We start from the raw sequence: 14,759 nt of genomic DNA, 5'->3' as shown, positions 1-14,759 counted from the left end.
TGATTGTCTCTCAACTTGGATGGTTTCTCATAGATGGAGGTTATGGACTTTTGGGAAGAATACAACAGAAGGGACCTGCCCTTCTCATTGCATTATATCACATAGTACATAGTATCAATATATTTTACAACTGATGTTAACCTTGATCACTTGGTTAATGTAATATTTGCCAGATTTCCCCATTCTGATGTTACTGTTTTTCCCTTTCCATATTTTAAGTGAATCACTAGGTTAAGCTCACACTCAAGGGGAGGTGAAGTAACTTTCTCCTGGAGAGGGGCATATCAAGGAATTTTTGACATATGATAAATCCACTATATAATAATGAATAGATGTTTTGGGAAAGATGCTTTGAGGGTATTCAAATACCCTATTTCTTACATTTTCCCCCACTAATTTTAGGATTTATCAGCAATTCTTACTTGCACCAATTACTAACATGTTATTCTAATGATAATTTTCTGTTTCTTCATTTCTTCTAAATTTGTCAGTTGGAATTTTTTGAAAAAGAGTAGTCTTTTCGTCCTTATTTATTTATTTAGTAAGTTATTTGAGTATGGACTTATAGTATTTATTTTGGGGGTTGAATACAAAATTATCATTATTTATTTTGTTGCTCAATTTGCTTCAGCTTTGGCAATTGGGAACTCTTGTAAGTTGGCTTGTATACTCCCCCCCCCAATATATTTTTATTGATTTCAGAGAGGAAGGGAGAGGGAGAGAGAGAAACATCAATGATGAGAAAGAATCATTGATTGGCTGCCAGCTGCAGATCCCCTACAGGGATTGAGCCTACAACCCGGGCATGTGCTCTGGACTGGAATCAAACCCGGGACCCTTCAATCCACAGGCCAATGCTCTATCCACTGAGCCAAGCCAGCTAGGGCTGGCTTGTGTGTCCCTTTGACATTCATTTGTCCCTGTTTCCTGAAGATGATGCTTTAGGTGTATTTTCCCTGCTTCAGGCCTAGGACCATTTATTTCTCTAAGGAACCTTTATTTATTTTACTGGAGAATGGTATTTGGAAACCAAGATATGAGTGCTAGGTTTGTGGGCAAAGAATTAATTTTTAGTTTTATTTTTTTCCCCTCCATGATTTTGTTTTTCTTCATTTCACCAATTTCTGCCTCTACCTTTGCTATGCACTCATGCCAAATCTTTATTATTTTATGTGGGACTTTCTCACTTCCACTTCCTTGAATTAAATATTTACTTTTTTAAAAATTCTTCTTGATAAATGTACATACAGTATTTAAAGCAACAAAATTTCCTTCTATTTTTTTTACTTTTTCTATGTTCTAAATAGATTTTTACTTGTAGTGTTTTCACTGCTGTTCAATTTTAAGTATTTATTAATTTATTTTCAACCTAAGAGTTACTTAGGAATTTGTCTTTATTTTCCAAACATGAGATGTATTTAAGCTATCCTTTTAAGAAACTTAATTTATTATGAGTAAAGGACGTCATGTGTATGACATTGATACTTTGGCATTTGAGGTTCCCTCTGAAATATAATCTCTGGTTTATTTTGGCAAATATTGATAAATATTCTGTGCATGTTAAAACAGAAAGTGAATTATCTGCCATGTGAAATGTTCCTACTTATGCTATTCATAGGAAAATGTTGTGGGTTTTCTATGAAGCTTAATTGATTTCATTCCATTGGACAGTAGCCACATTTACAAACCTCTTTTTAAAGATATGCAGTTTCCTATATTGGGTCTTGTGACTACTGTGCAATAAAGCCTTGAGAATCTTAGAATCGTTACAGTTTAACAGTGAGGGTTAGGGTCTGTGACACTAACCATAAGACCATTTGAAGTCCTTAAGTCAAGCTGAAAGGTTCTGTGAGATACTGCCTTAGATCATTCTGAGGTCTTAACCAAGGATTTCACAGATTCACCCTGAGGTGGTTCTTTGCCGTGAAGCCATTTCATATTCTGAGAATATTTTGCTAGTAGAGACTGGAGATATGCAACAGTTTTATTTTCAAATCCTGACTCTTTAATATTTCCTTTAAATTTTATTCAAAAACTGAGCTGTTCCACAGCATTGTTCACAATAACCCAAAGGTAGAAGCAACTCAATGTCCATCAATGAATGAATAAAGAAAATACAATATATACATACAATGTAATATTAGTTCATTAAAAAGGAAGGTAATTCTAATACATGCTGCAACATGAATGAACTTTGAGGACATTGTACTAAATGCATAAGCCAGCCACAAAAGACAACTATTGTATGATTCCACTTACATGTGGTACCTAGAGCAGTCAAATTCTTAGAGAGAGAAATTAGAATGGTGGTCTAATTCAGGAGCTGGGTGGAGTGGGGAATGAAATTCTTGTTTAATGGGTATAGAGTTGTAGTTTGGCAAGATGAAAAGAGTTCTGGAGATCAGTTACACAACAATCCTATCTAATAAAAGAGTAATATGCAGATTGACCTGAATCACTCCAACACACAAGATGGTTGCCCCCATGTGGTCAAAGATCCTGCCCCCATATGGACACAAGATGGCCACCACAAGATGGCCAGCAGGGGAGGGCAGTTGGGAGGCACCAGGCCTGCAAGGGAGGGAAGTTGGGGGTGATCAAGCCTGCAGGGGAGGGCAGTTAGGGGTGACCAGGCCGGCAGAGGAGGGAAGTTGGGGGCAAACAGGCTGGCAGGGGAACAGTTAGACATCAATCAGGGCTGGCAGGGGAGTGGTTAGGGGGTGACCAGGCTGGCAGGCAGAAGCAGTTAGCGGCAATCAGGAAGGCAGGCAGGCAAGCAGTTGGGAGCCAGCAGTCCTGGATTGTGAGAGGGATGTCCGACTGCCTGTTTAGGACCAATCCCACCGGCAGTCTAAACAGGCAGTCAGACATCCCTCGAGGGGTCCCAGATTGGAGAGGGTGCAGGCTGGGCTGAGGGACACGCCCCCCCCCCCACACACACGAATTTAGTGCACCAGGCCTCTAGTCTATACTAATAATAGCCTAGGGCCGACAGGACCATTCGGATGACCGAACAGTGGGCAGCCCTGGGCTGCTGGGGTGTGGCGGCAAGAACGACCACTCCACCTCTCGGTCCCTTCCCTAGCCGGCAGCTCCCATCCCCCAATGGCGAATGGGGAACCAGGGGTGGGTGGCAGGGGACGTGGGCCATACCAGGCCAAGGCCTCTGCCCGGCCAGTCCCCCCACAACACACACACACAGGGCGACCCTCAGTTGGGGTGGGCTGGCGAGCGGGTGGGAACTGCGGACCTCTCGGCCCCCGCCCCCCCTGGCTTTCAGGTTCCAATCCCCAATGGCGAATGGGGAACTGAGGGAACCCCGGGTGGGTGGCAGGGCAGGCAATGACACCAGGCCAAGACCCCGCCCCCCATCACCCCACACACAGAGGTCGACCAGCGCCAAGGGCAAGGCCAGCGAGTGTGTGTGTGTGGGGGTGGGGGTGGGGTGGGGGGTGGGAATGGCCAACCTCTTGGTCCCTGCCCCCAGCCCACAGGCTCTGATCGCCTATGACACACCAGTTTCCATTAGTGGGAAGAAGATACAATAGAACAGCCTGGAAACGGCAAGTCTTTCTCCTTATTGATTCTTTATCCTGGGCTCTAGAGAAATAATGGCCAGGTCCCCTGTTGGGTCTCCCCTCCTCTGCTCAGCCCTGCTGATCATCGGGTGTCCCAGAGCAAGAGGGAGAGAAAAGCTGGACTTAGCAACGCCACCCACCCGAGGGTTGGGGGTAGCAGAGGGACATGGTGACTTTGGAGTCACACAGACTCTGCCAGTTAGACCTGTGTAACCTCTCTGAGCCTCAGTTTCTTCACCTATAAAATGGGTATGATAATAGTACCAGCCTCAATGGAATGTTACTGGGTGTGCATAAGATTATGCACGTAAGGCTCTCAGCCCAGTGCTTGACAGGTACTAAGCGCTCACTGTTGCCACTGTGATTATCTGCCCCTACCCTCACTGGGCTTACAACCCCAGTGCTTAACTGGCAATGTAGGCAGGTGTGGAAATTGCCTGCTCCATGTCCTGGGGCTCCTAGGAGAACTCGGATTCCGGATTCCCGGGCAAGATGGCTCTGCAATATGAAACCCCTGAGGGTCAGAAGTCCAGCCGGGTCCCAGCATGTGCTCCCTGGGTCTCTGGGGCAATATCCGCTGCCTTCCCTCCCTTCCCTCTCTTGTCCTGTCCTGCCTCAGTTGTCACTCATGCCGGGAATCCCTGCGTCATCTGTGTGCACATCTATTCCCCAGCAGCCCCCACTCCCAGCTCTGCCCTGCACTTGGGCAAATCACTTAACCACTCCGGCCTTTATTTTCTCATCTGAAAGCTGGAATAATAGTGCCCTCCTGGGGTTGTTGATCAAACCAGGTCACCAGGTGAAGCACTTAGCAGAGTGCTGGGGCTGTTGTAAGTGGCCATTCAGTGTCAGCTGTTCTGTTATTACTGTTGAAAGGCGAGTCTCCTAGGAGTAGGGGTTCTATGAGGTGCCACTGTCCTGTGAAAACCCTGAATGAGAATCTTCAGCCTCTTTCAGAAACTATGAGCTCATTAGCATAATAAGCCACCTGTGAAGGACCTTTTGACTCCTATAAGCATTAACAACAAAGAGTAAAAAGCCTGAGGCCTGGGCCTGGATGTCTGTCCTGTATACCAATAGGTTGCTGGTTAGGTTCCCTGTCAGGGCACATGCCCCGATTGTGGATTGTGGGCTCAATGTTTCTCTCTTTCTCTCTTTCTTCCTATCTCTCTCAAATAAATGAAAACATATTAAAAAAAATAAAGTTAGAGGTGAAGCCATTATGGTCCCATGGCTGCAAACTAGAAGAAAATATAACTCAACAAGAATAAGAGACTCTTAAAAAAAGAAAGAAAAGAAATTATAGCAATAAAAATAACATAGAATTCCAATGAGGAAGAAAACGGGCATCTAAAGGAATCCACGTGGCTACAGGGGAAATCGCTAATGAGCCTAGATTTTAAAAGTCAAACTGGGAAAAAATGTATTTGCAGCAAATATTTGATAAATACTTAGTATCTTTAACATATAAGAGCTCACACAAATCCTATATAATAAAAGCCTAATATGCAAATCAACTGAACTGAGGAAGGAGCGGCAGAATGACCGGTCGCTATGACGTGCACTGACCACCAGGGGGCAGACGCTCAACACAGGAGCTGTCCCCTGGTGGTCACTAAGCTCCCACAGGGGGAGCGCTGCTCAACCAGGAGCCGGGCTCACAGCTGGCTAGCACAGCGGCGGTGGCAGGAGCCTCTCCCGCCTCTGTGGCAGGGCTAAGGAGCAGTAAGCCAAGAGGTAAGGAGCAGAAAGCAGGCGGGTGGTAAGGAGCGAGGTGTCCTGGATGGCAAGAGGGATCCCAGACTGCGAGAGGGCACAGGCTGGGCTGAGCGACCCTCCCCGACCCTCCACTCCCCAGTGCACGAATTTTTGCATGGGGCCTCTAATATGATTATAACTAACACTACTGAACTGTACACTTGAAAATGATCAAGATGGTAAATCTGTGTTATGTACAGAGTATTTTACCACAATTAAAATTTTTTTTAAATTCAAAAACAAAACTAAACTAATTGGATCCTTCTTTATCCTATGTCTCCCTTTTTGTATTTATTCTATCATAGTTTCCTAGAAACCTTCAGGTAGGACTCTCTGTATTTTGCCTAGAAACTTAGCTAGATCCACAAATTCATTTAAGAGGTGACAGTGTTGGCAAAGTTTCCACCTACTAGTAACAAACGTCTCTTTTTCTTTTGCCTCCAATATAGTTTTCCTCATTGCCCTTCACAGCTCACTAGCATATTCCTACTTTTCTGAATCATCTCTTTGAGGGCCTTTCATCTTCTGCCTCTACCTGGTCCCAAACCCAGCGCCACATGTTTTAGATATGTCAGCAACCCACTTCTAGGCACCAGATTCTGTGCTAGTTATCTACTGTTAGGAGTAGGTGACTGATGGCAATTAGTCTACCAGCATATTTTTTAATCAACTCTTTATTTCAGCATAATTTCTGCCCTGGAACTCCATCAATATTGACTATATGTGATGTTACTGTCAATTTCTTTTTGGGGTGATGGAGCAGGAAATTATTGTCTAAGGTAACATGAGTAAGAAGCAAAAGCAAAATTTCAAAACTTGCCTTCAACCCCTTCAATCTTTCTTTCCATCCATTCACCCATAGCAGTTCATGACAGTTTTCAGATTACTTGGGTATTCTCAACCACTCTCAATCAATCAATCAATATCTCCCACCCTCCCTCCCTCCTTTCCTCCCTCCCTTCCATTGTTTGTTTAGCTACTCCTTGCTTCTCTCTATTATATGCAGTTTCTTTAAGGTTAATAATGGGAGTGTGCTGATTTAGGAGCTAAGGGAAAATGTGAAGACATAGGTCATGGAATTTTAGTCTGGCGGGAAAAAAAATCATTAAAAAATAAAATATTATAGCCCTAGCTGGTTTGGCGTGGTGGATAGAGCATCGGCCTGCATACTGAAGGGTCACAGGTTCGATTCCGGTCAAGGGCACAGGCTCAGGTTGTGAGCTCGATCCCCAGTGGGGGGCATGCAGGAGGCAGCCGATCAATGATTCTCTGTCATCATTGATGTTTCTATCTCTCTCTCCCTCTTCCTTCCTCTCTGAAATCAATAAAAATATATTAATATATTTAAAATAAAATAAAATATTATAATACAGTGTACTAAGCAAGTTATATGAAGAAGCTAAGCACGGTGTATTATGGGGAGGATAGGGAAATAGCTTTTAAATCAGAGTTGGAGTTCATGGAAGGCTTTATAAAGGAGATAGGTAGGAATTATCCTATATAATAAAATCATAATATGCAAGTGTCCGACTGAGTGGTTCGGTCCACCACTTGACCAGTCGCTATGACATGCACTGACCACCAGGGGCAGACGCTCCTACCGGTAGGTTAGCTTGCTGCTGGGGTCAGGCGGGTGGAGACTGGGCAAGAGGGCTGGACATGCCCTGGAGCCCACCTGCGGTCCCTCTCCGGCCTGCTGGCCCCCATTGTCCCTGATCAGGACTGGGTGAGACGGCCCCCAGCCAGGCCGAGGGACCCCACCCATGCACAAATTCGTGTACCAGGCCTCTGGTAATAGATAAAGTACAGTTTAGGCCAAGGGGCTTCAGATATAGAAAGATCTCGAAAGGAATAGTTTTGTGAGATAGCACAAATGTTTAGGACCCACATGTAATTTTGAATGGTCTGGAACAAAGAATGTATGCAGTAGAGTGGTTGGAAAAGTTAGAGGTAGGAGAGGCCGAAATATAATGTTATACCAAGGAGTTTGAATTTTTATTCTTTAGGAGAGTGGGAAATGTCAGGATCACATTCTATAGTTTCGAAGAAAGCAGTGTTTGATACTTAAGCGCTAGGGCCCCTTGCTTGCATTGTGGTCTTTCTCTAGAGTATTGGAATGGGCGCTATCAATGAGTTCTGTGGTCAATTGTTTCTAGTAAAATTTGCAAAAGAAAGCAATTTTAATTATAACTTGCCTCCATTACCGTTTTGCCTAGGTTGTGCGCATTTTTGGAAACCAGCTAAGGGGAGGTTAGGATTATTTAGTCTGTGTGTAGTAATATAAACTAAAGTCCTTTGTAGTCACTTCAGTGTATAGCTAACTTATTGCCAGCCATCCTGGTATAGAAGTTATGGTAATAATCTTACTAACCATCCACAGTATAGCACAAAGATGTAGGCCCAAAGGCCATATTGTGATATAAGTGTGTACTCATGATTTTGTTTTTGTTTCTTAAAGCAGGACCGTAATATAAGTGTTAGGACCTACAAACTAGGATCTTCACTTGTAACAATGCTAGAAACCAAATTAGTAAGCTATTATTAACAATGTTCAGCCCCATGAGATGGAGGTCTGAACCAAAGCAGTGGTAGAGGAAACGGAGGGAAAGGGTCACCAAGACAGAAAACATGCTGGGAGTACAAGGTAGGTGACTTGGCAGCTGTTTTGGTGGATGGTGAGTTTCATAACAAATGGGTTATCACCTTGGATAATTGGAGGATGGAAGCCCATTCACAGAAAGAGAACGTGAGGCGGATTGCAAGGTTAACGTTTTAGGTGTCAGACAAGGAGAGGAAAAGGCTGGTCTGCAGTTTAGTTAAGCACCCAGGTAGGTGTTTGGGGGATATTAGTTGCTATATTTCCCACTCTCTGGCCACAATTTACCACGCTTTCCTGTGTTTAGTCCAGGAAACAGCAGCCACTTCCGATCCCTTGGAGCTTCCCAGTGGCACCAGCTCAGAGGTGCGCACTCAGAGGCATCCCCCCTCTCCCCCAAGGGGCTCAGCTGGTCTAATCTCAGTCCTCACATGGGGGCACGTTTGTGTGTCTGAGCCTCTGCGTCGCTTTTGGCAGTGTACTTTTCCTCACAAAGTGAGCTTTCTCATCCCACTTAATCTCCCAAACCTCCAGTTTCCCTGCAGGAAGTCAACACACCTGCCCTGAGGGCTTTGTAGGTCCCCTGGCGCAGAGGCAGAGGCGCTAATGAGGATGAGTCAGCGCTGACATCCCAGCTGGTTAAGGCAAGCCTCATTACCTTGGGTGGTTTTGCACAGCGCCCAGAAAGCTTCCTGAGCTGAGTTTAGTCTGCGGTGACTTTTCGGTTCCCGTATATGAACCGGGAATTAAGAGGGAAAATCCTCAGCGATTAGGATTTCTTCAGCCAGTTTTCTCAGGGAAGGAACCAGAGTAATTGCAGCCCCCTGGAATTCCGAATTAGCCATGTCCCTGAGTTAGCTGGGAGATTACAAGATTTCCACTGTCTTGCAACCAAACTCTTTCTAGTGGAGCAGGATAGTTGAGGAGAACTTGACTTCATTATTACTAAAAATTGTGGAACAAATAGAAATGCATCTTTTTATTAGATGCCTTCTAAATAAGACGTTCACAAAAGAATACCAAAATGTGGTGGACAATTGTAGTCCAATGAGAAATTTATGTCTCTGAAGATGACTGATAAGGTAAGTGTATGAATACCAATCTGCTGTAATGATACCTGGAATGTTGAGTTAGAACTCTCACTTCCGTGAGTCTTATCCCGAACACCCTTTAACAAAGAGTTTAATGTACCCGTCTCTTATCACCTGCTTCAAATTAATTTTTTTCCGCCATTGCACTTTTTACTTTGTAATATATGGCATAATTTGTTTATTTATTATAGTAATCTTTTATTAGTTGTCTATCCCACACTAGAGTTAAGCTCCTGAAGGGCAGGTTCCCCCCCCAACCCCCCTGCTTATTAATGTATTTCAAAGGCTAAAATAATTTTGGCTCAAGGTAGTCAATAAGTATTTACTGAACTAATGAAAGTAAGAATTTGCTATTTCTCAAAGAGCATAAAGTAGAGCCTGACTGGGCTTGCATGATTGTCATAACCTATGTGGAACATTGTTCTATGGAAAGTTCTGGCAGTGATGGTGGTCATCAAGTCAACAAATGTATATTGAATCCCTACTATACTCCCAATTCCCCAGAATTTAGCATCCGTTCTCCATTCAACATACCAATACTTTAAAAAACATGCTTTTTAGTGTTACTTGAGGGTAGGGCCTATGTGGTTCGCCTACATAGCATCTGCTACAGTGATCTACACTAATAAAATAGAAATATGCAAATTGACCGTACATCCACAATGCCCATCAGCCAACCAGGAATGAGCATACAAATTAACCCAGCAAAATGGCGAGTTAATTTGCATTTGCAGGCGCGGAGTGGTGGGGCGGGACACCTGGTATGAGAGAGAGGGCAGGGGGTGGAGCTAGCTATAGGAGCAGCGCTCCAGCTGGGAGCGAAGACTTGCAGGCTCCCGGGTGGCCAGGAGCGAAGCCAGGGGAAGGAAGGCCTATTCTTGCACGAATTTTCATGCAACAGGCCTCTAGTATGTACATAACAGACAATAAATATTTGTTGAAAGAGCAAATAAATGAACTGGGTTAAGTTTGTAAGTTACCTGGGAATCAAGTTATTTTTCATATGAACATTTGTTTTATGAAATTATGGTCTACATGAGTAGTATTTTGCAAACTGAGGTCTGTTTCTTTGAAGGATTTCTAAGTTTTCTTTGAGAAATTTTGGGTTTTCATTTCAGAGTTCACCTGAAAAATAAACTTACACATATTGGGTTATCTGATTCACAAAATACTGACAGAAGTTTTGGTGTCCCTGTTTGCTTTCTGTCTCCTTTTAGCATATTAGCACTACATAGTGTAGTACTTTGTGATAGGTTAATAAAAAAAGATCAGATTGCCTACACCTTATGCAATCTGGGACCCCTTGGGGGATGTTGGAGAGCCAGTTTCGACCCGATCCTGGCAGGCCAAGCCGAGGGACCCCACTGGTGCACGAATCCATGTGCTGGGCCTCTAGTATACATATAAGATCTTTGGTTAATCTCTTCTTGCTTTCCCCCTTCCCTCCTTCCCTCTGAGATTCATCAGTCTGTTCCTTGTTTCCATGCTTATGGTTTCCGCTCCTGTGTTGAGCATCTGCCCCCTGGTGGTCAGTGTGCATCATAGCTACTGGCCGGTCACTTAGGCTTTTATATATGTAGACTAGAGGCACGGTGCACGAAATTCGTGCACAGGGGTCCCTCAGCCCAACCTGCACCCTCTACAATCCAGGAGCTCTCAGGGGGTGTCCGACTGATGGCTTAGGCCCATTCCCCATGGTTCTCTGCTCTCTGCAGGGCCTGGAGGTTTCCCTGCAGCCATGGAGATGAAGCCCCCATGCCGTGCTCTCTGCTCTCTGCCTGCTGCTGCCATGCGCCATGCAAAGGAAGCCCCAATGCCCTGCAGTGTGCTCTGTCTGCCAGGCCTGGGGGCTTTGCCGACAGGGACACACTAAGGAAGCCCCCATGCCCTGTTGTCTGGGCTCTGTCTGCGGAGTCTAGGGGTGTTCCCACCGCCACCTTGCTAAGGAAGCCCCCAAGCCCTGCTGTCTGGGCTCTGTCTGCCATGTCTGGGAACTTTGCTGCCACTGCCACACTAAGGAAGCCCCCAAGCCCTGCTGTCTGGGCTCTGTGTGCTGGGCCTGGGGGTGTTCCCGCTGCCTCTGCTCTAAGGAAGCCACCATGCCCGGCTCTCCGGGCACTGTCTGCTGGGCCTGGGGCTTCCTCGCTGCCGTGCTGAGGAAGCCGCTATGCCCTGCTCTCCAGACTCTGTCTGCAGGGCCTGGGGCTTCCCTGTTCCCGCGCTGAGGAAGCCGCCATGCCCTGCTCTCCGGCCTCTGTTTGTTGGTTGGACACTCCAGCAGCGGGGATGAGGTGACTGGGCGCCGCCATCTTGTGGCTATGCGGGCCGCCATTTTTGTCGCGGAGTGATGGTTAATTTGCATATTACTCTATTATTAGATAGGATTTCATAATGAAAATAGTTTAATATGGGGTTGTGGGGCCTTGAAAATGTTTTTTTGTTTTTTTACTTTTAGTGGTTTTTAGTGGGGTGTTTATATTTTACTCACGTGTGAAAAACATCAGCAAAGGTTGAGCTTCAGGGCCCAGGACACAGAATATTGATTTCATTAAAGTCCAGGTGTGACAGTTCAGTGCAGGACAGACATTTTTGCTGCTCCTACTGAGAGTGGTGCTGTTGGTGGTGAAAATAGAAGAGAGAGACCTTAGGAAAATGTACAGAGGTTGGTTGGAGAAAATGGAGGAATTTTAGATACAGTTGTAGCTTTCTTTGCAGTTGTGCTTTTGGCCCTAAATTTGTGAGTTCTCTTTTTTAGTGACTTATCTCAAATGGCTAAGTAAAAGCAGTGTTTTTGTTTCTAGATTTTCAAAGAAAATGCTAATCAGCATATATGTAGGTAATGCAAAACTCTGCTTGGTTGGAACACTTTGAGACCTAAAAAGCTGTTTAAAGTCACTGCTACAGAAAATCAGAGGAAAGAGATGCTTATTTTCAGATATGGTCCTCCCTTCCTGATTAAACCCCCATTCATTCTCTACATCCTGACTCTGCAATGGGAAATAGGAGTAGAAAGAAATAAGATGAGGACTTTGTATTGATTTAGTTTATAGAAGGGATACTAGGAGCAGGTGTTATTTCAGAGTCAACTTTGCTACCATGTCCAGAGAAATACTGTCTGGGGTTTAGTCAATAAACAAATATTTATTAGCACCTACTATGTGCCAGGTATTATATGGGGAGCTGAAGACAGTGAACAATAGATAATTATTATTATTCTGTTCTATTGTACCTTTATCTTCACTTGCTATACATTAGTTGAATATGAGTGAGCGATTTCAAAATTTATAGTGAATTATTTATGCTAATTTGTCTGATTTCCAGGACAGAATACAGAGTTAGAAATTGTAAAGGTTCAGCTTAACTTGTTCTTTTTATCTTTCTCTGTTTTTAAGGGGTGTCATGAAAGTGGACATAAATCTTCAGAAAGTAGACATTGACCAATGTTCAAGTGATGGCTGGTTTTCAGGAACTCATAAATGTCATCTCAACAATTCAGAGGTAAGAACATGAAAATAGAGCCCCTAAAATCAGAAGCCCAGAAATGTATTACTTATGATCTATTGCATTTTTGTGGGTAAGTGATCAAGAGACGTTTTACTGGGAAAATGTCTTCTATGCAGGTCTAATTGTTGTCAAATGAACTGAAAAAGGAGTAGGAAATTAAATTTGTGCAGAATAACTATTCATTTGAAGACTAAGAAAAAGCTGAAACTGAAATTATGTCTGAAGTTTGGCATTAGTCAAAGGCTGATCCTATTTTTCAAAAGGGGCTGGAAATTAAAATAGCAATGAAGTGAAAAACCAGTCCTGGAAGGGTCAACCAGATTATGCATATTTTAATGGAAGATGATGCTTGGTGAAACCTTGATGCTATTCATTCAGACACACTGCCATCTGCCAGAAAAGTGTGTGTGTGTGTGTGTGTGTGTGTGTGTGTGTGTGTGTGTGTGTGTGAGAGAGAGAGAGAGAGAGAGAGAGAGAGAGAGAGAGAGAGAGAGAGGGAATGGCAGGGAAATATTAAAAACAAGGAGAAAACTAACAGGGACTTGTAAAGGAAATGTATATGTTGGTGTATATATTTCCAATTTTCAGTTTTTTATCCGTGCCTTATTTCATGGGACTGTGGATGGTTAGGGACAGGCATAGAGATTATAAATCTGGAAATAAGACTATCACTTGTCTTTTGTAGTTTCAGACAGGAAGTGTGATGACATCCTGATTTCATTTTCAGTAATCTATTTCTGAGATCCAAAATGTTAAGAACAAATGTACAATAAAGTTCTTGATCTTAAATACTTGGGCTACCCCAACTTTCAGTCCGTGAATGTGTGAGGAAAGTCAGCTTGATTTATTTAAAATAGAGGGAATATTCCCATAAAGGTAGTGATCTACATCTTTAATCCATTTTTTTTTTGCCCTTTGTGAAAGATGGTTATACATAGTACAATTTTAAGGTAAGGAATTATTAATCAAAGGGAAAATTAACAATAAGCACTTATTTGTGCCATTACTAAATAGAAAAGTGCACAGACATGTGCATAGCTCTACATGCCTGAACATTTGCCCATTGCATATTTCCCTTGTACATCCCCCACATATTCTGCCATACCCAACGTACATACTTTCATACCTCTATCACTCCCCAAATAATCATCTGCAGTTCCCCACTTTCCCTCTACACTCCACAACCCACCTCCATGTGCCCCCATACTCTCTATCACAATATCCCTCAACTCTGCCACTCTCTACCAGGTAAACCCTCTAATTCCCCCATAATTCTCCACATCCTCCTAAGGACCTAAATTCATCAAACATTTCCACCATATATCCATAATCCCCAATTCCTCTTTATCCATGCACATCCCCACGTATCCCAGCACTGCAGCCCACATCTCCATATACCTCCATATGGCCCTGACTTCCTTCACTCCCCCACCGGCACCTAATCATGCAAGGAACTGTTTCTGTCTTGTCAATTCAGTTAAGATCCTCTTTCATTCCTTTTATTTATTCTTACAGTTTTGAACATTTCTGAGTGTCCACTTTCCTGTGAATGATTCTGACATTTCTAAAGATATGAATTTCAGTCTTGGACCTGGTGAATGTTTTAGCCTGATTATTATCTCCATGCCAGTGGTATATAGCCACTTAGCTTCGTCTTTTAGCCGGAGTGGATTTTTCTGCATGGGTGTCATCTGTAGGTGCTCATTTCTGTACAGCCATGTTTCAGTGGTGCTCCTGGGTGGTGCAATAAGCATTCTGTTTAGAACCAAAGAGATTACTTTTCAGTGTGTTACAGTTGCTTCTTGCTTCTAACAATCTTTGTGTAGTTTTTGTTTCTTTATAGCACACCTATTTACCTATTTATTTGACTAGATGATCATAGTGGAAGAACCTCTTTCTCCTTTTGGAGCATTGATTTATTTTTGTTGCATCAGAATTATTAACTTTCTGGGTGTTGTTTCTTTTTAAAGCTTTCAAATAAACTAAGTTATTTCTAGATAAAATATTATCCTGTATTCTGGTTAACAAAAATTAGGGTGGCCCTAACTGGTTTGGCTCAGTGGATAGAGCATCGGCCTGTGGACTGAAGGGTCCCAGATTCGATTCCAGTCAAGGGCATGTACCTTGGTTGTGGGCACATCCCCAGTAGGGGGTGTGCAGGAGGCAGCTGATCGATGTTTCTCTCGTAGATGTTTCTAACTCTCTATCCCTCTCCCTTCCTCTCTGTAAAAA

The 14,759-nt window shown here is 43.6% G+C and overlaps 1 protein-coding gene across 1 annotated transcript in view; it reads left to right on the top strand.

Moving 5' to 3' along the window:
* Positions 1-14,759, top strand: part of GPR158 (G protein-coupled receptor 158) — a gene marked incomplete at both ends in the record, with an annotated part of 416,922 nt that overhangs the window by 29,420 nt on the left and 372,743 nt on the right. The window contains one exon of the mRNA XM_079773765.1: positions 12,416-12,521. Coding sequence (XP_079629891.1) covers positions 12,416-12,521 — 106 coding nt within the window. The remainder of the gene's footprint in view (positions 1-12,415; positions 12,522-14,759) is intronic.

Source organism: Cnephaeus nilssonii, assembly GCF_951640355.1.
Source record: "Cnephaeus nilssonii genome assembly, chromosome: 1".
In the NCBI taxonomy this organism is placed as follows: domain Eukaryota; kingdom Metazoa; phylum Chordata; class Mammalia; order Chiroptera; family Vespertilionidae; genus Cnephaeus; species Cnephaeus nilssonii.
This window is presented reverse-complemented; position numbering and strand designations above follow the sequence as displayed.